The sequence below is a fragment of the Ornithorhynchus anatinus genome, chromosome 8 (genome assembly GCF_004115215.2).
Source record: "Ornithorhynchus anatinus isolate Pmale09 chromosome 8, mOrnAna1.pri.v4, whole genome shotgun sequence".
In the NCBI taxonomy this organism is placed as follows: domain Eukaryota; kingdom Metazoa; phylum Chordata; class Mammalia; order Monotremata; family Ornithorhynchidae; genus Ornithorhynchus; species Ornithorhynchus anatinus.
Genome location: NC_041735.1, coordinates 50,895,272 through 50,918,763, shown reverse-complemented (window position 1 = coordinate 50,918,763; position 23,492 = coordinate 50,895,272). Strand labels below are relative to the sequence as shown.

The 23,492-nt window shown below is 44.7% G+C and overlaps 1 protein-coding gene across 2 annotated transcripts in view; it reads right to left on the bottom strand.

The window, feature by feature from the left end:
* Positions 1 to 437: 437 nt before the first annotated feature.
* CMTM7 (CKLF like MARVEL transmembrane domain containing 7) overlaps positions 438 to 23,492 on the bottom strand; it is a 42,009-nt gene continuing 18,954 nt past the window's right edge. Inside the window, exons 2-6 of one of the 2 annotated variants that reach the window (XR_003761615.2) lie at positions 9,106 to 9,279; positions 5,856 to 5,954; positions 4,058 to 4,139; positions 1,953 to 2,035; positions 438 to 1,541 (exon numbers count right to left, since the gene is read on the bottom strand). Coding sequence is in view for 1 of the 2 variants with exons in the window: in XM_029071226.2 (XP_028927059.1) it covers positions 1,528 to 1,541; positions 4,058 to 4,139; positions 5,856 to 5,954; positions 9,106 to 9,279 (369 nt within the window). In the remaining variant the exon portion in view is untranslated. The remainder of the gene's footprint in view (positions 1,542 to 1,952; positions 2,036 to 4,057; positions 4,140 to 5,855; positions 5,955 to 9,105; positions 9,280 to 23,492) is intronic. The other variant, XM_029071226.2, reaches the window with a different exon arrangement.

The following is a 23,492-nucleotide window of genomic DNA, read 5'->3' as shown; positions in this document are numbered from 1 at the left end:
TGTGAACCCAGGGGAAGGAAAAAGCAAAAGGACCCGGAGATAATATAACAGTGAACACTGGCTTTGGGCTTTAAATGGGCTTTTGGGGGAGGATGCTGGTTACAAAAAGGCAAGGTCTGGCCAGAAAGCCTAAAAGACCTGGCCACTGCTCTGGACATTGAGACCCTCCACTTGAGCAGAATTTTCTGGGAGAGGAAAGCAGATGAGAACTGGCCCCCCAGTTCCCATCTCCAAGCATACAAGATGGCAGCCAGGAGTCCCTCAGACACCATTGCCCATTTCCCAGTGAAAGAGGATCAGGAGATGGGAAAAATGTCCGAGTATCTTATCCCTCCATCGCTTACGGTAAGGGTTGCTGGAACAAGAACCATGATGCAGATACCACAGGTAACTATTAGGCTGACAAAACCCTGGTAAATGAAATAAATAACCCAACGCATTTTGCCAAAATATGTTGTTACAAAGCAAACTTGGACTACGATATTTAAGGCACAACTGAATAGTCTCTATTAATTACAAAACAGTTTCCTACAACAATTGGGAAACGTGTGCAACATTTACAAGAATGGTAGTTTTCCCATTTTCACTTCATCAAACTGGCAAAGCACTGACATCCAGGACAGTGAACAGAAGGATCCGCTCAGCTTGACTGCAGGATAGGGCTGAGAAATGCCATTCTGCCACTGCAGGCTGTTGCATGCTGAAATGTTTTACTTTTGCAGGAAAAAAACCCCAAACATCAAATACTGAAAAGCAAAGATGAGGTCAGGCAAATATCTGGAAGTGAGCAAGAGGAAAAGATGGGAGATAAAGGCTGAGGGAGAGAAGAATGGAGGGCTCTTCTCCACAGCTGGACTCAGAACTGAATGCTATGGACATATGGCCAATTTCAGGATGAAAGCAGCATTTGCTGCCCCAATTGGAGTGCACTTCTTGCCTTTCCATTTTCCTCATACATACCTACCCATGCAGCCCATTGACAATTTCCATGAGAAATTGCAAGTGCACCATTTGGGTATGGCCCAACAAGAACCAGAAGCAAGCCACCTCTTCTTCCACCACAGGGGCAGAAGACAGTACAGTCTGCACAGTAACATTCAAGGAAAGCCCCCGACAAATCCTGCATCTCCTCTTCTAGCTCCTTGAGCAACTGTCTTGCAATTAGCCTGAGGTGGCAAAAGGCAGAAGCAATAAAAGCAGCTACCAAGTCCTCTGTCCAGAGATGACTGATGTGCAGTAGTTGGGATGGAGATGGTGGTTGTGGGCAAGAGGTGAGAGGAAGACCAGTAGAATCCTGGGAGAATCTTGGCAAGTCTCAGCAAAGATCAAGGAATGTAGAGAGATTCTTATCAGCTTAGAGTATTTTCGCACCACTATCTTTGGTAAAAAGCCTCTTCGTTTCACATCTGCAGCTGGTCTTCAGAGGGACCTCCCCGTCCAGGTGAGTCAGCCCATCAGGTACGTGTCCCCTTCTGGGCCAGGCGGCTTTCCCTCGGTGGACTTGAGTATCTTGAGGCAAGGATCCAGTCAGGCAGCTGCATCTTTGAAAAGAAAACTTACAGTCAGGCCAGGCCCCCTTCAGGCAGCACCCTCTGCTACTATTCAGTACGCTCAAATGCCCATGGCATGGGCTCAAGTTTGAAAAGTGACCCTAGGCTCACCTCTGCAGACAGTTCCAATTTATGGTAGAGGGAGGGTGATCAAAGCGGCCAGAAATGGAGTCAAAAGGGGGAATTGGGTCCTCTTAGTTGACTTTCGCAGCGGAACTAGCAAAGTCACTTGTTAACTGAAGACAGGAAGGGGTCGGTGTGGTGGCAGGAAGCCCTGAGGAATGATGGGAATGGGCACAGGGTACCAGTTCTAAAGAGAGCTGGGAATGTGAAGATAAAGCTGACCAGGATGGCAGTCTGATTCGGTTTTGCTGACAACTAATATCCTGGTTTTTCTCCTACCTCTCTGTTCCTTCTCAGTTTTGTTGACTGGCTCCTCCTTGGGCTCTCATCCTCTTACCATCCTCTTAGGGAAGCAGCGTGGCCTAGTGGAAAGAGCACGGGCCTGGGAGTCAGAGGACTTGGGCTCTAACCCCGGCTCTGCCACTTGCCTGCTGTGTGACCTTGGGCATGTCAGTTAACTTCAGTGCCCTCACCTGCAAAATGGGGATTCAATATCTGTTATCCCTCCTACTTAAAACTGTAAGCACCTCATGGGACCTGATTATCTTCTATATACCCCAGCACTTAGTACAGTAACTGGCACATAGTAAGCTCTAAAATACCACAATTGTTATTATTATCATCATGAATTTTGCCCAAGGATCTGTTCTGAGTCCTCTTCTCTAGTCACTTTGCAATCATTCTCTCTTAAGGAGCCGACATGACTACAACCTCTCTTCAGGCTTCACATCTGTCCTGCAATCCTACATCTTCACGTGGATGACCTGCTCGCACCTCTGACACACGTGTAAGTCTCTTCAGCTTTTCCCCCTAAACTCACTCCGCAAAGGTGGGGTTGTACTTGCCTCTTCACTCCCATCCAGTTCTCCTGAAAGTTTTTCTTCCAAAACATCTCCCAGCTCAGCCCTTTCCTCTCCCTTCAAGCTGCTATCACCCCAATACAAGTCCTGGTCTTCCCTTGGCTAGATTGTTGCTTCAGCCTCCTGGCTTGTCTCCCAGCCACCAGCCTTTCTGTCCCTCTCCCCCTCCCCGCATACTATATGCTGCTTCATGGGCCTGCTTCCTGAAGGTGTCGCTTGGTTCACATCTCTCCTCTCCTCAGAACCCTTCACTTGCTCCCTGTGTCTCTTCACATCACATGAAAACTCCTCCCACTTGGCTCTAAATGCCTCTCATGCCTGGCCCTAGCTTACCTATCAGTTATCTTCATTCCCCGCAATCTAACCCTCTAGCTATATGCCTCTCTCACCTCTCCTGCTTCCATCCTCTCACTCTTACTGTTCCCACGGCTTGGAATTCCATCTAGCTCATGCTGTTCCCACAGCTTGGAACTGCCTCCCTTTCCCCAGAAAGAACACAGCTCTCCCTACATTCAAATCCCTCCTCCTTTAACAAACTTGCCAATTAATTTATCAATACCCTAAACCATACAGTCTCTTCAGTCAAGTCTTGCATCTAATTTACTTACACCTTCCTTAGCACTCCTGTGTCCACACTCACACACTAAGAAAGTTGTAAATAAATTGAATTTATATGTATATGAATTTATTTACAACTTTCTTATATACACCCTCAATTTATTTGTTTTGACTACTCTAAGTCTTTTTATAATTTTCTGCCCTGTTAAAGTGTAAGGTCTTTGTGGGCAGGGAATGTGTCACTTCATATTCTATACTTTGCAAGTGTCTAGTACAGTGCACCAGCCCAAGGTAGTGCTCAATAACTGTTACCCCTACTGCTGTGGCTGCTCGTGGGAGGGGACGGTAACCCGATTGCCAGAATGTGTCAGCCAATTCTGTGACCATGTGCTTCTCTGTTTTGCTCCTGGGACACCCTGGCTGTTCCTGGGAAAGGGGCAGAGAATGGACAGGTAGCTGGAAAGAGCTCCATATCTTCCCTTCCAGGAGGGATGAACCACCAAATGGCCTGAGGGCTACAATTTAGGGTTTTTTTAAACTTTTATTTTTATTGTATTCATTAAGTGTTTATTATTTGTCAGCTACTGTAGTAAGCACTGGAATAGATATGAGCTAATCAGGTTGGACACAGGTCATGTCCCACATGAGGCTCATAGTCTTAATCCCCATTTTACATATGAGGCAATTGAGGCACAGAGAAGTGAAGTGACTTACCCAAGGTCACACAGCAGACAATTGGCAGAGCAGGGATAAGAACCCAGATCCTTCTAACTCTCAGGCCTGTGCCCATCCTTCCCCTCCAAATTCCCAATCCAGCTGTGTTGGTTTGTCTAGTCACAAGTTTGAATATGCTTGTCCATTTACAGGCCGCTTGCCTTGCCTGAAGGATAAACTGTCCACATAAGTTGCCTAGGAGATGAGATTTTCCAAGAAATCCTCTGCAAATAAGCTACAGCTGACACTTACCCGTTGCCTGGGTAATACAGGAGATCTTGTAGGATAACCATATGCTCATAGTGCAGAGGAAGGTAGCAAAGAAGCCAAAGACCTATGTAAAAGAAAGAGAGAAAATAAATGTACCCACAGAATGTTGGATCACCTTGTCAACCCCTTTTGGGGCTCATCTTTATTTTCTAATACTGTTTTAATTGTGGTGGCTGGTGGAGTTGTTCAAAACGTACGGAGCACCTCCTCAATGGACTTCTCACACTAAAAAAAACCAAGTCATACTCCTGAGAAATCCTCTAAACTGGGACCCCTTCACTGAGCTTGGGGAATCAGTAACTTCAGCCTGAGTTGAGCAAACTCCCTTCACCAGCCCCATTAGGGCAAGGAGGATGGAGGAGAACTCAGATTCCACAGCTCCTGCATGTCTGGTCTTTCTGCTGAAGGCTGCACTGAGGCTCACCATCACATGCATGATTAAGGTACCAGTAGACCCCAGCTGGAGGCTTCTTTGCATCCAATCCCACCCCACCCATCCTGTTTATTGCTGATTTGGTCTGGGATTAGAGGGGAAAAGTTTCAGTATTGTGTTGTTAGTTTTCTCAGACAATCCCAATTGAAATAAAGTTTTTTTATGGTATTTGTTAAGTACTTACTATGTGCCAGGCACTGTACAAATCACTGGAGTAGATTGCATGCTGATCAGGTTGGATACAGTCCATGTCCTGCATGGAACTCACAAGTCTTAATCCCCATTTTACAGATGAGGTTACTGAGGCAGGTTACTGAGGCACAGAGAAGTTAAGTGTCTTGTTCAAAGTCACTTAGCAGACAAGTGATGGACCTGGAATTAGAACCCAGGTCCTTCTGACTCCCAGGCCTGTGCTCTATGCACTGAACTTTGCTGCTTCTCTCCCAGCTTGTACATGCAGGGTTTCACTTATTGATTGCATTTGTGACCCACGAGTTCTCAGACTACCATGTTAGCCTCTTTTAGTTTCAGAATGCAATTACAGTCTAAATTCTAATTTGAGCTGCCGCTCAGCCGATACACAACTGGGGTTGCTGTTTCATGCTAAAGGAAACAGCTGCTCCTTCTGGTCTGGAGTTGGGGAGGGTGATTTAACGGCAAGGACATTTACCTCTGTGATTTATAAACAGATACCACAATCTACAGGGTGAAGTGTTTTATAAATAAAGATGGCTAGCATTGTATACCAGATCTTTTTGAAGAGGATTTTTAGCTTCCCTAAGATCTCCCAGGCAAATTAACACCACCCCATAAGAAAGGATGCAAAGATTGGTAAAGTGCAAATTACAGCCCATGCCTCTATCAATCAATCAATCAATTACATTGAGTGCTTACAGTGTACAGAGGACCATATTAAGCTCTTGGGAGAATAAAGTAGAAGAGAGTTGGTAGACATGTTCCTTGCCCACAATGTATACTTCTGAGGTTCTGAAGCACGCTATCTCTAGAAAGTGTGGGAAAGGTTGGTGGAGATTTCATGAACTGCTTTGGCTACTAGTGTACTGCCAAAAGGCCAGGCACCAGACAACACAGTGAACGTTTTGTGACATCCCTGTCACCCATGAAAATCCCACCTGCAGTGAACCCGGCTTCTCCCCTCTCAGCAAGGACACTGTGGGAAGACTGTTGCTAGCTGGGTCCAGTTAAGTTTAACCCCTGGCTGAAAGCACCTAGAGACTAAACAGATCTTTGGGATGTGCTGTCAGGGATAAAACTCGGGTTTGCAGGGCCAATGAACCCAAGAGAGTCTCTGAGCTCAGAAATGCTCCTCCAGGAGAAAAACCTCACCGCTCCGGCTACAAGTCCGCTTATGTTGTGACTCTTCAAAGCTGCCAGGAAGGACGCAATCAGAAGGAGGATCGTACCGATTAAATAATGAAGATATTCCTGGGGGTGAAAAAAACGCAAGGCAGTGGGTAGGATCATCTGGACAGGGCCGGGCCAAAGACATCTCTCGCTGGGTTTCCTGGGTGGGGGTGCTCACTGGGGCTCAAGAAGACATCAGCTGGAAGGACCGACAGAGTGGCAGCCCCTTGCAGACAAGCATTGCAGAGTACAGTCACGCAGAGGCAAAGTCAGAGGCAAAGAAAAGACATCCAGTGGAGAAAAGGCAAAGGGAACTGTTAAAGTCAAAAAGTATCACCAGGAAACACTTTATCCCCGACCTCTGATTTTCAGGAGATGATGCTGACTTCAGGCTGCTCTACAGGTAAGAGCAAAGCTACCCTCTATCTTTTTCTACGTCACGACTTCTTCCCAAGCCCTCGAATGGCTTAAAATAGACATTTCCTGGAGGGTCAGATCTGAGCAACCTCTCTTCTGTGCTTGTAAATTTCTTTCAGAGAGGTGTGAGAAATGCTCGGGTCTGTGCTTCAGAGAAAAACTCCTTAGGAAGGCACAAATAATAGAGGTGTTAAATCTATTAACGGAAGTAGATGCAAGACATACTCAGCTTCTGAGACATAATGTCACAGCTCACTCAGAAAGACCTAAGTGGTGCTCAAGAAGGGTCCAAATATGGACACTTAGAATAAAAGGTTAATTTCTAAAATGTGTTTTATATCCTGGGAGATTCAGGTTCGTTGTTATATTTCCTTTTACACAAGTTTTTACATTTTTGTTTTTCTTGTACATTTTGTGGTGTGTCAAGTGATGTAGCCAATCCTGAACTATTCCTTGGGAAAAGCATAACTACTGAGCTGTAAAAGAAAACACAACCCCCTATCATTCTAAATTTCAACACTGCAGTTCCTGAAATGCAACAAACTGTGCCCAAAGCCAGTGTGTTTCTCTGCCCTGTACAACTCAATAACATGGCAAAACAGATCTGATTTGAAAACAGAGAAGTCTGCCACAGAAATTCCCCAGTGGTTATAAGCCAAAGGAAGCCAAAGTTCAAGAAAAGACCAGAAGAAGTAGGAAGAATGGGGAAAGGGGAAAATAGGCTCAATATGTCCCACTCTTAACAGAATCTAGAACTGAAAGCATTTCAGGTGAGATGCTGCTTTCATTTTTATGGGGAAAACATTTTGCCATAAAATCTGTTCCTTGGACATTCTTTCCCCCAGATTCATTGTGCCATTCCCATGTGCTCCAATATCAGCTGGGAAGGCAGACAACCTCAGGGCTTTCCCATGGCTGTATTGATCCACTGTAAAACAAAACAAAACAACCCAAATGTGGTGAACAAGTTAAAAACCCAAAATAACTACAACTCTGTTTAGGAGCTCCAAGAGTTGTGAAAATGATTAGCCACCCTGGGGAAAACAGTGGCCATTTTTTTGGCGGGGGGGTCTACTCCATGTAGAACAGCAGCAAAGCTTAAACTTACAGAACCAGAAAAAACTTTGTCAATAGTGGATTCACTTTTCCCAGTTTGTTTTTTAAGTTTAATAAGGCTATGCCTCAGCCCATAAGGGATTGTAAAAACTCCTCTTCCTCATCAAATACCCCATATGCCAACTCAGAGTAGAGGTGCTCCCTGGGTGCTGAGCACCCCACCTGCACAATTGGGTAGATTACCTCATTCGTACACCTGACCCTGACATCATGTCAGGTTGCTGTAGGTAACTTTCCCCCCTATCTCCTCCTCCCCTCATCCCTTCCTCCTCTCCCCTGTTCCAGCAGCTTTTCTGCCCCCACACATCCCCAACTCAACCCTTGTCGCCCCGGCCCCTGTCCTCCCATGCTTTAATTGTACTGTATTTTCCCCCAAAACTTTAAATTTAATTATAGCAGTAGCTACCACTCCTCTGTCCTTTTCGCCTACCAGTTTTCAACCCCACCTCCCATCTTGGTTAAAACCACAGGGACTAGGAGGGGACTAAGACAGGGACCAGCCAAAGCAGATTGGGGATAGAAAAAGAGATGGAACAGGCAGACCCTGCCAGTCAGTCCCCTGGCCCTGTTCCCTGAGGTTTTAGCTGAGACAGAGAGATGGAGCTAAGGCTGTCATGCCTGCCACTAAGATTAAAAATGAAATAATAATAAGAAAAAAATACAAAGGGAGTTCTGGAGGGACTGGGGAAACAAGGAATTAGGGGTGGGAGGGCAATTTTGGGCTAAGAAAAGGAGAGGTAGGAAAATGGAACAGATCTGAGATTCAATTTTTACTCAGTTGTAAAGCTCTGACATCGTCAGAGCTGATTCTGGACTGGAGCTGAACTTTTAACATGTAAATCTATGGAAAAACATCTCACAAGACAACCCCATTTTCAAGGACTGCTATCTGATTGTAAAGTAGCGTAAAAATGCTTGTACGTAGGCATGTGGAAGAGGAAAGAAACTAGGATAGCTAAAAAAATTCCCTTTCACAGTTTGAGGTTTCAATGAAAAGGTCAAAATAGGACAAAATGGGGTCCAAAAAGAGAGCCAAGTTGAAAGTTTAAAATGATTCCTTGGAAAAAGAGGCTAGGTCTGCTCTGGACAAGTATAACGCCAGGTAGAAATCCATGTCACAGACTCTTCTCAGATCTCAGTGGGATTCGTGTCGATTAGTCAGCTAATGAGGGCATTTTGGTCACAAACGGTATGGTAAGGCTGAAAATGATAGGCCAGAATTGTGCAGTCAGGGCTGTTTTGGAAATGGACTCGCATCTTGATGCATGTCTCCTAGATGGCTCGGAAGTCCACAACTTCTGCTCTGGGCTCTGCCTTCCTTTCCTCTCTTTAGCATCCCACCTGCCTGCCTGCCTGGGGACCACCCTGAGGCTGACCATCAGGCCACCAGGGTGGAGGGCCGTGAGTAGAAACAGAGGAAGGTGTTAAAGCCTGCTAGCCAAGGTCAGCATTTGGGCTCTTGAGAAGGGCTTAGAAGCAGGATTTTGGCCCCCTGTGCTTGTTTTATTTTCAAAGAAAACTCTTTCATTTAAGTTGCTCAGTTTCTACTCAGGCCAAAATGGATTCTTCTACCAAAAATGATTTTCAGAAACAGCCCCACCTGCTGCAGACCCAGCCACTGGCTAAGAACCCAACTCCGCTTCCCATTCCCGGTAGAACTACTGGACAAAGACCCTACATACGGGGCCCTCTTTCTTACCGCAAGGGGCCAGCTGATGCAGGTCAGCATTTTGTAAATTCGGAAAACATGGACTAGGTAGAAGATAAGAATCATCAGCAAGTCGCATATGGTGACCACTTCATAGTAACTGTATGTACTGTAGTCCGTCCATGGTGAGCTCCTCACGCATATGAAACCAATCAGCAGGGTGATCTGAAAAGTCAAAAACAAGGTGGTTAGTGAAATGCCTCAAAAACAGGGACGCGCAATTACAATCTTCGCTATTCCTTGGTATGCAACGCAGCTGCCATTTTGGGAGCTGAACACTGTTTATACACTAGTTTGCTGAAAGGTCCCATCTAGAACTGTAGTTTTATGATGACAAACACTCTTGGGGAGAACCTATAAAAAATTACTTTGGTGCCTAGACACAACAGCTATAAATATGAACTGTCTCCCTGTGCTACCAAAGCTCTCCTCAGAAGAATGAATAGAATCAGAGGTCAGTGTGGCCTACTGAAAAGAACAGGGGGTACAAATTAGAGGACCTGGGTACTAATCCCAGTTCTGCCATGTATCTGCTGTGTGATCTTAACAAGTCACTTAACTTCTGTCTGTCTCAGGTCCCTTGCCTGCAAAATGGGGATTCAATACCTCTTCTCCCTCCAGGTGGGACCTGATTATCTTGTCTACCCTAGCACTAAGTACAGTGCTTGGCACATAGTATGTGCTTAACAAATACCACTACTATCATTATTATTAGAAGTCCTGAATTCTAGTCCCAACTCTGTGACTTTGAGCAAGTCACTCAACCCCTGAGCCTCAGTTTCCTCATCTGTAAAATGAGGATGAGACAGATTGTGAGCCTAGTATCCAATCTGAATAGGCTTTTATCTACTCCACTCCTTCCAACACAGTGTTTAATAAACACCATAATTAAGAATATACAAACATCAATAGCACCAAACACATAACAAAAGAATCACTGTGAGCACGGCACTGTTCTGGGTGCTGAGGAGTAAGTGCTGGAATAAACGGGTCTGGGTATCTTTGGAACCAGAGCCAACTACTTCAGATGAGCTGGGGGTGACAGAGGGAAACAGAATATCTATGTGTTGGCTGACAGACCAGTTGAAAGAGAGGACAAACACATTTTTGAATATGTTGATTACTTAGAAAAAGCATAAAGAAAACATCATTTCACATAATCCCATAAATAGCATCCGATATGGTGAGAGCAGATGCCAATTGGTGGATCGTTCTGGTTTGGTAAGGAAAGCCTTCTTGGAGGAGATGGATTGAAACACTAGTTAAGCCAACATCTGATAATCAAGACCAATCGGAGGTTCGGGGTGGTAACTGCTTCTTTTGGCCAGTGGATAAATACAGCTCAATGGTTAACATGAGATTTTTCTAATGCCTCATGAGTTATTACTCTAGTCAATTTGAATTATGAATTGCCTAGAGCTCTGTTAAGAGATAGATGTTTAAAAACAGCTGCTTCAACAATGTTTGAGTGTCAAAAATCAAAGCTTTCATTGATAACCCCAGCCAGAAATCCTCTCCAGGATTTGAGCAGAACAAAACTTGTATATGGTCTCCATCGAGTTTAGATTTAGGAGAATGTCAAAACATAGTTTTGAGTTTAGACATACCTCAATATTTGCTTATTTCCTTTTGGCTTTGAGAATATCAAAATGCTTGGTGTGAGTATTAACAAAGGTAATGAAATAATGATTCATACCACTGGTGTTTTTCAAAAGCCTAAAAAGGGTAGTTTCATTTAAGAAACTATAATGATAAGTGGATTTCTGCCTATAGTTTAATTCCTGGAATTGCTGTTAATATTTCATTACTTAAATCCTACTGGGCATTTCAGTCCTCCTCTGGATTCCTGGTGAGCTTGGGTATTCATTCAGAGAGCCCAAAATAAGCCAGGTCTCAAAGGAGTTACAGCCCAGCAACAAAAGAGGCACAACTCTCCTGGGCTGAAAGACAGGACGACAGGGATGGAGTTGGGGAAAGTATAACTTCCTGAAAGGGCCTTTGGCTTTATTTTTTTAAATGATATTTGTTAAATGCTTTCTCTGTGCCAGGTACTATACTAAGAACTATGGTAGATATAAGCTAATCAGGTTGGACACAGTCCATGTCCCACATAGGGCTCACAGTCTTCATCCCCATTTTACAGATGCGGTAACAGAGGCACAGAGAAGTTAAGTGACTTGCCCAAGATCCTATAGCAGACAAATGGTGGAGTCTGGATTAGAACCCAGGCCCTTTTGACTCCCACCCTGTGCTCTATCCATTACTACATGTTACTTCTGTAGTCAAATACAGTACTCCATGATGGGCTTTGAATCCATATCAGTCTGCCCTGTTCCCATTGGACATGAAGGGTCCTGCTGGCATTAGAGTTTTCTCTCTGACAACTGAGAGTGTACTGGTGACCAGCGGTATTTCCAGATGAAGTCATATGGAACCACAGGACTTTTCCATAAGCTTAGGTAAGGGCAGGATTTGTACATCTGTCTAGGAAGGCAAATAAACAGTCTGCTCTGTCCCGGCACTAAAATAATGGGTCTGGGCATCTTGGGACCAGGATCAACTCTTTGGATGCACTGGGGATGATATGCTACTATATCTTGAGGGAAATAGAACATAAGGAATGCTAATGCTGGGTCAGAACCATGGTCCATTCAGCTCAATGTTCTGTCCCTGAAATGATGCATGAAGAAAGCAAACCCCTCCTTGAAATCCTGTCAAATGTTTAACCTGCTAATCTTTTTTAATTCTTCCATCTACTTCCCTAACTTTGCCTCCAGAATTCATTGTGGCTCTCTGATCTATAAACCTATCCGAACATTTCTTGAATCTTCTGCTATTTTCAGACTGCACAACTACTCTTTGTGTGAAGTGTTTCCTTTTATTTGTTTTGAAACTACTGCCTTCAAGCTTCAGTGGGTACCTTCTTGTTTGTTGTTACGGGATTTGATCAACAAACAATGCCAACCGTTCACTGCCTTCAGGATGGTGTAGGCTTCAATTAAGTCTCCTCTCGGCCCTCACCTTTCCAGACTGAAAAAAGTCCTAAACTTATCCACCCTCCTACTCACCTTAGTTGTCCACCCGCCTCTGGAACTGCTAACATTAAATTGGAAAACTAAAGCATTAGACTTCCTGCCTGTAGTAAAGTCATCAAAACCATGTTATTAACAAAAAATACCTCCTGTGGATATAACTACTGTAGATAACCAATGGGACAGGACAGAGATTTAAACTAGTTGCTCCACCCACAGTAGGCACTCAACTAGTGTTTGACTGATTCTGTTCATTACTTTATTGCTTATTCTGAAATTCCCTCCACAAAGAAATCCAGTTGAAAGGCTAATGTACTAAAAATGCCAAAGGGAGCTTGGAATGCAAAACTTTTCCTGCTCGATGTGATGCCATACAGAAGGGGGAAACAACTAGTTTCTTTTATCACCTCCGGAACCTACCTCTCTGGCCCATAATATACTGCAATAGGTTTCCATGGGGTGTTGAGCTGTGTCCACTCCAGGAGATGCTTAAGAAGGGAATGGACATGATACCTCTCCTGGGTGGTTTCATTATTCACACTCCTGAAGCAGGTCTTCCTGTCAGTAGAGATTGTTAAACCCTGGAATGAAATCCCAGGGAGATTGGAGGGTGGCGAGGAAGAGATATTAAGTGGGCTGTCTCTCTGGGAAGGAACGTGAAATTAAATACCTATTCTCCCTTTCCCTTATTCATTCATTCATTTATGAGCACTTACTGTGTGCAGAGCGCTGTACTAAGTGCTTGGGAGAGTACAATACAGTAAACATTTCCCTGCCCCTAATGATTTTACAGTCTAGCTTACAGTCCCCCTTAGACTATGAGCCCCACAGGGGACAGGAACTATTTCCCCCCAATTATTTAGTATCTACCCCAGCACTTAGTACAGTGCTTGGCACATAGTAATTAAAAATACCACAATTATTATTATTGTTGTTTAGGGCTCTAGAAGCAGCAGAGAAAAAGTGACCAGGTCACCCAAAAACTCACGGTCCAGTAGGCATTCCTTTCTAGCCTCGGACTACAGTGTCAGCAGTGGGGCCAATGGGTAGGCTGAGGGGGAGGAGATGAATCGGCATTACCAGCGAGCCAAGTCTGAGAACACACCCCACTGGTCAGGAAAGTAAACTGAGGCAAAGAGAGTTGGGCCCCAAGACTAGAGATTCTGTTGGTCCTTGATGGAAAGACCCAGCTATAAATAGTAGGAAATGAGTTGACTCTGCTGTATGCTCATGGAAGGAAAACTTGATTATTTTTGCCCATTTGACAATCAGACAGTGTTAGTGAGACAGTCATTCCTTCTGTTATGGTCTATTAAATGCCACCAAAAACAAAACAAAAAAGCAAAAACCCTAAAGGAACAAATTAATGCCTAAAAGTCAAATCTCAATGCCACTCCAAGTTCTCTATGGGCCGGTGAGGTCCTGAATGAGTCGGTAATTGGCTTGCAGGGTGGGCAGCAGAAAGATGGAGCAGGACTGTCCTAACCCTAGGAAGGGTCCTATGTGCCAGACTCATTTCTACATTCCTGCTGGCCTCACCAACCTGATTTCTTCCCCAGACACAGAGGGTTTAGTTTTGCCTCCAACCTAGAACACTAGAAAACACTCTACAGGAAAAAGTTAGCAAAAGTGTAATTTTCCATTTTCAGGTGATAATAATGATGGTATTTGTTAAGCGTTTACTATATGCCAAGCACTGTTTTAAGCACTGGGGGTAGATACAAGATAATCAGGTTGTCCCACATAGGACTCACAGTCTTAATTCCCATTTTACAGATGAGGTAACTGAGGCACAGAGAAATTAAGTGTCTTGCCCAAAGTCACACAGCTGTCAAGTGGCAGAGCCAGTATTAGAACCCATGACCTCTGACTCCCAAGCCCATACTCTAATCCCAGCTTTTTAAGGGACCTCTAGACTGTACGCTTATTGTGGACAGGGAACCTGTGTACCACCTCTGTTATACCGTACCCTCTCAAGTGCTTAGTAGGATACTCTGCACTTGACCAGGGAGGCCATGTAATCCAGCACCTGCTTTCAGGCAGAATCACAACTGAATCATCCCACTTAGAGTATCTATTCCTATTTCTAAACCTCATCCCACTGAGAGTATCTATTCCTGTTTCTAAATCCCCACCCCCAGAGAAGGAAATCTCTCATCCTCCTGCTTTAATTAATAATAACTGTGGTAATCGTTAAGTGCTTACTAAGTGCCAAGCACTCTATTAAGTGCCGGGACAGATACAACATAAACTAAGGCTACCTAGTGAATAAAAATGACCACTGACAGAAAAGTATCACCACTACCACAGAAGGGTGGGGAAGGACAGGGGAGTGAGAATGGTTCCCTGAGTGGAGTAGTAAAATAGTATTTAATAATAATAATAATTATGGGATTTAAGAAACTAAGTGCTGGGGTGGATACAAGCAAATTGGGATGGATGCATTCCCTGCCCCCTGTGGGACTAACAGTCTCAACCCCCATTTTAAAGATGAGGTAACTGAGGCACAGAGAAGTGAAGCAACTTGCCCAAGGTCACCTAGCAGATATATGGCAGAGTCAGAATTCGAACCCATGACCTTCTGACTTCCAAGCTCTTGCTCTATCCTCTATGCCATGTATTAAATGCTTATTGGGTGCAAAGCACTTAACTAAAAAGTGCTAGAAAAGAATATAAGGGTGTCATTGCCTGGACAGATGGAGTAGAAAGCTGATTGTCCAAATAAGATTCAACTGCAGTTAATTTGGTCTCTGAACAAACTTTGTGGGTGCCTGTCTTAGAAACCAACCCAATTTTTTTCAGCTATTCAAACCTTTGATGATGTGTATTGGCCTCGGTCCCAGTTATTTAAAATAATTGGCTTTCTACAGTAATTAGACGTAAATCATATTCAGCCTGCTGCCTCTCCTCCCACAGCAGAATCTGTTAAGAACTACCTTGGTGATAGAAGAAGGGTGGAGAAAATAGCTTTTTTGCTTTCAGGGTGAAACAAAACTGAACTGGGCTGACAGTCACACACACCTCAAATACAGATGCTTCCAGTGTTCTGTTGAACAGCATTATGTGTAACACATGGTTCTGCTCAGACTTCTCTAATACCATTTTCATTATAAAAGCTGGGTTGGGGGATTTTAGCATGTCACCTGAAAAGCTTCTAGCAGGATCTTTTAAAACTCCACTTTGGGTGGTAGTAATGAGAGAGGAAGTAACAAACGGAAGAGAGATTGCATAGCCTTTTATCTCCTTTCCTCTTCTTCAGCAGTAATAACAACTGGCCAGAGGTCACATTTACTGACTCCGTTCTACTGGACTCTCCCATCGGCTTCGGTGAGATAGACATCCCATTTATAAAATCCACGTGACTGCAGGTTCACAGAGGCTTGTACTTTCCTGTGAGATCAAAAATGCTATTCTCTTGGGCAGCTTTTCCTCATCAAGCCCTACCCAAATGCCTCAGATGGCAGCATTGCTGAATACATCTGAACCCCTTTCTCATTTTCCCTCCAAGGGTAATCTCTTGAGAAACATTTCCGCCAGTCTTCCGACTTCATGATCCTTTTGAATTGAATTCAGATTTGAACTGAAGGTTTCTGCCACAAGTAGTCAAGATCCAGTGCACACAGCTCAAGGGCTTCAAAGAACAAATGACAGGGAAGTGCTGAATAACAAGCACAACAAGATAGGCAGATAGAGGCCCTTTGGTTTCCGTCCCTTGTAGTCACTGAACCACATTTTCCCCAGGGGCTTAGCCTCTCTGGGGGGTGAGCTAAGTGTTTTGAGACTCTTTAACACCCCCTAAACGACCACCTGGAGCAATAATACAGTTAGTATAATAATTTTAAAAGATGGCATTTATTCAGCACTTACTATGTACTAAGCACCGTTGTAAGCCCTGGGGTAAAGATGAGATAGATCGGACACAGGTCCTGAACGTGGGGCTCACCATCTCGACAGAGGGGGAACAGGTAATTAATTTATCCTCATTTTACAGAAGAGTATAAAGAGACAGTAAGTACCTTACCCCAGGTCACAAAGCAGGCAAGTGGTAGAGCTAGGATTAGAATCCTGATTCTCAGCCCCCGTGCTTCTTCCTTTAGGCCACATTGACTTTCCACTGCATCACTGAATCCCATCCCTAAACAGCTGATTTATCAGGTAGCTACTTGGGCCCTGGGGAGAATAGAGCCTCTTGATTAATATCTGCCAAGCACCCTGAGGTGCCAGGTGGAAGATGATTCAGCCAAAGAACCAGTTTTTGGGTATTCTGGAGAACTGACCCAGCTCAGTGAGGGCTTTAGGCAGGAGGGGCTCAGCTGTCCTGAGGCAGTGAGGAGAGATGATGATTAAAGGAAATGAATAATCTGATTGTAGGGAACTCTGAATACTGCTAAATCCCATCACCAATGGCTAATTTGCAAATTTACCTGTTGTTTCAAACTTGTGAGGTTCTAACTTCCTGAAAAACAAATATACCAAGGAAACCCTGGACTTCATCCTGTCTTTTCAAATGTGTTAAATATCTATCCTGGATGCTGCATGTTTCTAATATTTTTCTCCCATTGTTTCTTCCCTGTCCCTCCTCATCCTCCATCCCATCTGCCTTCTGGGCAGGTTTTCTTTCAATTCCATTTCTTCAATTTTCTCTCAAACACAGAAGCACTCAAAGAGCACCACTTATTATTATAATAGTATTTCTTAAGCTCTTTCTATGTGTCAAGCACTGTTCTAAGTGCTGGGGTAGATACGAGCTAGTCTTTGTCCCACATGGGGCTCACAGTCTTTATCCTATTTTACAGATGAGGCACAGGGATGTTAACTGATATACCAGCAGATACCATTGATGATTTCTGCTAGGTTTAAGTTCCTTTTTTTTTTAATGGCATTTGTTAAGTGCTCACTCTGTACCAAGAACTGTATGAAGTACTGGGGTGATGCAATATAATCGGGATGAACACAGGCCCTGTCCCACACAGGGCTCACAATCTTAATTACCATTTTACAGATGAGGTCAAAGTTAAGTGACTTGCCCAAGGTCACACAGCAGACAAGTGGTGGAGTCGGCATTAGAACTCAGTTCCTCTGACCCCCAGGCCTGTGTTCTTTCCGCTAGGCTGTGGTGCTTCCCTCCTTGTGGGCAGGGATCGTGTCTACCAACTGTTGTATTGTTGTTCTGTTGTACTTTCCCAAGTGCTTAGTATAGTGTTCTGTATACAGTAATTGCTCAATAAAAGCCAACTGACTGAATGATTGATTTAAAGTGTCAACAGGGTTGGATGACCCCCATGACCTCCAAGCTGGACAATTCCTACAACAATAATAATAATGGTAGTTGCTAAGGGCTTACTATATGTCAGGCACTGTACTAAGTGCTGGGGTGGATACAAGCAAATCAGGTTGGACACAATCCTTGTCCCACATGGAGCTCACAGTCTCAATCCCCATTTTACAGATGAAGGAACTGAGGCACAGAGAAGTGAAGTGACTTGCCCAAGGTCACGTAGCAGCCAGGATTTGAACCCGTGACCTTTTGACTCCAAGGCCCGTCCTCTCTCCACTATGCCATGCTGCTTCGATGTGGTCTAGTATAAAGAGTATGGGCCTGGGAGTCAGGAGTCCTGGGTTCTAATTCCTGCTACACCATTTATTTGCTTTGGGACACTGGGCAAGTTATTAGCTTCACTGTGCCTCAGTTTCCTCATCTGTAAAATGGAGATTAAATACCCGTTCTCCTTTCCCCTTTTACTAGGAGCCCCATGTGGGAGAGGGGCTGTGTCCAACTTGTATCTTATCTTGTATCTACCCCAGTGCTACGTAAGAGCTTGATACGTAGCAGAGTTATTTAATGTCATTGCAGTCCAGCAAGAAGCCTTTAGGAAGAGGGTAAAGGTGGGGAAAACACGTAATTTCCTGTGCAGCAGCACCAAGACAGGGAAGGGTGAGTTAGGGGAGGGTGGAGCTGGAGGTCAGCAGCAGACCATCACTATCCCACGGCCACCAGGCCCAAGAAAAGCACAAGATTTTACATCAACTACCAGCAAAAAATCCAAATACAGTGTGTGGTAGTTGACCCAGACTCAAAGAAATGACAAAAGCAGCTCTGCCTCACACCCTTCCTCCCATCTCGCAACCCCAGGCAACCATTTTCTCTGCTTACTGTAACTCCCCCAGAATTCTGCCCAATAAATCAGGTCAACTGGTGTCCAAAGCTATGCCCTGCTCCCCAGAAACGGATAACCTGCTCCTCAGAAAAGTTCCATCACCCTTCCTGGAGGAGCCACTTATCTCCAGAGAGTTGTTGGTGCATTTTACCAAAGGATCAGGCTCAACTACTTTAGCAATAATATTTTGCTGATTCAGACCACTAACTTCCTCAAACTTAAGTGGTTTCCCAGCATGCAGTGTAATGTGTCTGCATAACAGCTCTGGGAGATATGGAAGTAAAAATTTCCCCTAAAGTTCCCACCCTTTGCTTTTCGCTTTCCTCTAAACTGTAAGCTCTTGGTAGGCAGGATTCCAACTCTGTTGTATTCTTCCGAGTGCTTAGTACAGTGCTCTGAACACAGCAAGTGCTCAGTAAATACCACTGACTGATCAACTTTAAAAATGAAATCCAGGTTACTCAGGCTAAAATAAAAACACAAAACACAAAGCACAGGTATAAAAAGGGCATCCAGGGAATTGGGGCTTGCAGGGAAGTTGTACAGCGCTGTCAGCTCAACACCCTCATCTCATGGCTAATGGCCCCGGGCAAGTGCTTATCTAGATTCAGGCCCAATATGGCCCCTCTGGGAACCAGGAAAATCCTGGTGAGCCACTCTGGACCACTCCTCACTTGTGCAGAGCCCAGAGCCAACATGGAACCAGGGAGAAGAGTGCCAGTCGGGGGGGACGAGTGTCTGCTCCTCAAGCCCCCCTCCATGCACCCCACCCCCCACCCCCACCCAACCACCATGCTCAGGGGGGTTGTGCTGGGATTTCAATATTCAATATTTCTGAATCAGTCTGGCCCTGCCTAGAGATCTCAGGACAGCCACCAGAACACTAGGTCTAGATTTTTGAAAAAGCAAAACCAGTGGGACGGCTGGTGGTGCAAGAAAAAAGAAAATATGGACAATAAACCTAACATCCTGAGTTTTCCTCTCTCCTAACCCTTGCTTCCCTCCATTCTGTCAACCTCTAGGCAGAAGGCTGATAAAGCAGATGTGCCATGCACTGTGCCTTAAAGGTCAGCAAATTTTAATTTTGTTATTCCCCATGAGGAAAATGGACTCCATAGTTGAGGCCCTTATTGTGATTACTTAATATTTATTGAGCCAAGTACTAATACAGCCTCTGCCCTAGATAGCTTACCATTGTGAGGCAATGTGAGCCATATCTGGCACAAGTCTATATTATCCCTTTTTTTGTTCCTAATTTTAGAGAGATTTCTGAACGTTTTCCCACTTTACCTAGTTGGATGGATCTCCTCTGGTGAAATTCCTTCAACATTTTGCTTTCTCTCTGCTGGGCAAAGCATCTCATTCTATCAAGTAATAGAACAGGATAACAAGTAGCAACAGAAACGACCCCTCCAAAACTGGAAGTCACAAACTTTGTAGGTCAAAAGTGACCACTCTGAATAATACCCAAAAGCAACTCCAAAGAATAATGGGGTTGTGTGCTAACTCTCCAATGCTACACATACCTAAGGTTTACAAGGGGAAAACACTGCAGTTCCACAGAATACTGATTATCAGTATTATCAGCATCATTTTGCATATTATTTGGACAATTGAAAAGGAAGTTTCAAATACTGGGCAGAAGCAGTATGGCCTAGTGAAACAGCATGGATGCCCTTGAGAGTCAGAGGAACTGGGTTCTAATCCCAGCTCCACCACTTGCCAGCTGTGCCAGCTGTTCTGTGTCTCAATTTCCTCACCTGTAAAATGGGGATTCAAAACTTGTTCTCCTAGACTGTGAGTCCCATTTGGGTCCCGAACTGCATATATTTTTATTACCCTATTTATTTTGTTAATGAGATGTACATCCCCTTGATTCTATTTATTGCTATTGTTTTTTTGTCTGTCTGTCTCCCCCGATTAGAATGTAAGCCCGTCAATGGGCAGCGACTGTCTCTATCTGCTGCCGATTTGTACATTCCAAGCGCTTAGTACAGTGCTCTGCACATAGTAAGCACTCAATAAATGCTATTGAATGAATTGAATGAAAAGTTGTATCTACCCCGGCACCTGGTACAGTGCTTGATACAGTAAGTGCTTAACAGTTGCTATTATCATTATCCCATTATTAACTTGCCTCTCTGAATTTATGTTCTCTTCAAAGAGCTTTGGTTCTAATTTGTTTAGATAATCAGTTTCCTTCTAATGCGGATGGATAACAGACCCACTGTAATAACTGAATGACCTTCAGGACCTTTCTGGGTAAGAACTAAAAATTGGTATTTAAGTGTTTACTATGTGCCAAGCACTGTACTAAGCACTGGGATGGGTAGAGGCAGATCTTTTTTGATGCAGTCCCTGTCCCAAGTGGTTCTCGCAGTCTCATTCCCCATTTTACAGATGAGGTAACTGAGGCCCAGAGAAGTGAAGTGACTAGCCCAAGGTCGCCCAGCAGACAAGTGGCAGAAACCGCATTAGAACCCATGACCTTCTGACTCCCAGGCCCGTGATCTACCCATTATACCATGCAGCTTCTCATCAAGTATGTTTCTTTCACTTCAAAATAAAGGCTAAACACAGCTCCACTATCATCTGTAAGTACAGGGCGAGCATTCTCTCTCTCATATCCAGGAAGCCTTAGAGAGCTGTTCTTTGCCCTTTAACCCCTTTGAAAATCCTTTCTGATGCACACCATTGTCTCTTTCAAGAGATGAATTACTGGACATGGTACAAGCCAAATTTGGAATGTTGGCCCAATTCTGCATTCTTTTCTCAGGATTTACTTTTCTAAAGGAAGGTTTGGAATCCCACATCACACCTTATTGGAAAAAACATAAATGGACTATTTCTTCAGGTTGTCTGAAGAGAAGAATGTTCTGGGCTCAAGGCCAATAATAAAAATGAAAGTTGAGTTATTCTGAAGAAGTTAATTTAAGCAAAAAAGGTTAATTTCTGATTCACTACGCAACCGATTGTCTGCAGGAAACAAGATATGAAAAACTGTTTCTGACCAATTCAAAACTTTTAGAATCCAAATCAGAATCATAGTAATGGAGATGTTAATTTAAAACAGCAGCTTGGCCTAGTGGAAAGAGCACAAAGCCTGGGAGTCAGAGGATCAGGGTTTTAATCCGCACCCTGACAACTGCCTGCTGTGTGACCTTAAGCAAGTAACTTAACTTCTTTGTGCCTTAGTTTGTAAAATAGGGATTCAATGCCCGTCCTCCCTCTTCCTTAGACTGTGAGCCCCGTGTGGGAGTTTTAATAATAATAATAGTAGTATTTGTTAAGCACTTAACACTGAACTAAACATTGTAGTAGATACGAGGTAATCAGGTCCCACATAGGGCTCCCAGTATAAGTAGAAGGGAGAACAGATATTGAATTCCCATTTTGACGATGAAGGAGCTAAGGCACAGAGAAGTAAAGTGAATTGCCCGAGGTCACACAGTAGGCATGTAGCGGAGCCAGGATTAGAGGAATTAGAGTCCAGGTCCTCTGACTCCCAGGCCTATGGGACAGACACTGTGTCCAATGGGATTAGCTTGTATCTACCTCACTGCTTAGAATAGTGTTTGACATATAGGAAGGGCTTAAATCCACCACCATCATTATTATTGTCAATATTCATTCAATAGTATTTATTGAGCGCTTACTATGTGCAGAGCACTGTACTAAGCGCTTGGGATGAACAAGTCGGCAACAGATAGAGACAGTCCCTGCCGTTTGACGGGCTTACAGTCTAATCGGGGGAGATGGACAGACAAGAACAATGGCAATAAATAGAGTCAAGGGGAAGAACATCTCGTAAAAACCGATGGCGACTAAAGAGAATCGAGGCGATGTACAATTCATTAACAAAATAAATAGGGTAATGAAAATATATACAGTTGAGCGGACGAGTACAGTGGTGTGGGGATGGGAAGGGAGAGGTGGAGGAGCAGAGGGAAAAGGGGAAAAAGAGGGTTTAGCTGCGGAGAGGTAAAGGGGGGGTGGCAGAGGGAGTAGAGGGAGAAGAGGAGCTCAGTCTGGGAAGGCCTCTTGGAGGAGGTGAGTTTTAAGTAGGGTTTTGAAGAGGGAAAGAGAATCAGTTTGGCGGAGGTGAGGAGGGAGGGCGTTCCAGGACCGCGGGAGGACGTGACCCGGGGGTCGACGGCGGGATAGACGAGACCGAGGGACGGTGAGGAGGCGGGCGGCGGAGGAGCGGAGCGTGCGGGGTGGGCGGTAGAAAGAGAGAAGGGAGGAGAGGTAGGAAGGGGCAAGGTGATGGAGAGCCTCGAAGCCTAGAGTGAGGAGTTTTTGTTTGGAGCGGAGGTTGATAGGCAACCACTGGAGTTGTTTAAGAAGGGGAGTGACATACCCAGATCGTTTCTGCGGGAAGATGAGCCGGGCAGCAGAGTGAAGAATAGACCGGAGCGAGGTGAGAGAGGAGGAAGGGAGGTCAGAGAGAAGGCTGACACAGTAGTCTAGCCGGGATATAACGAGAGCCTGTAACAGTAAGGTAGCTGTTTGGGTGGAGAGGAAAGGGCGGATCTTGGCGATATTGTAGAGGTGAAACCGGCAGGTTTGCTCATGTTGAGTTTTAGGTGGTGGGCCGACATCCAGGTGGAGACGTCCCGGAGGCAGGAGGAGATGCGAGCCTGAAGGGAGGGGGAGAGGACAGGGGCAGAGATGTAGATCTGCGTGTCATCTGCGTAGAGATGGTAGTCAAAGCCGTGAGAGCGAATGAGTTCACCGAGGGAGTGAGTGTAAATGGAGAACAGAAGAGGGCCAAGAACTGACCCTTGAGGAACTCCAACAGTTAGAGGATGGGAGGGGGAGGAGGCTCCAGCGAAGGAGACCGAGAATGACCGGCCAGAGAGGTAAGAGGAGAACCGGGAGAGGACAGAGTCCGTGAAGCCAAGGTGAGATAAGGTATGGAGGAGGAGGGGATGGTCGACAGTGTCAAAGGCAGCAGAGAGGTCAAGGAGGATTAGAATGGAGTAGGAGCCATTGGATTTGGCAAGAAGGAGGTCATGGGTGACTTTAGAGAGAGCAATAAACATGGTCGTAATGAAATTATTGGAATGTCTTGGATATGAGGGTTCAAGGGAGAAAGAAGGATAATACAAGTCCTCTTTTAACATCAACAGCTTTCCTCAACAACACTTTGTGGGTCAAACCTAGACCATAGCATTGCTGCTCTTGT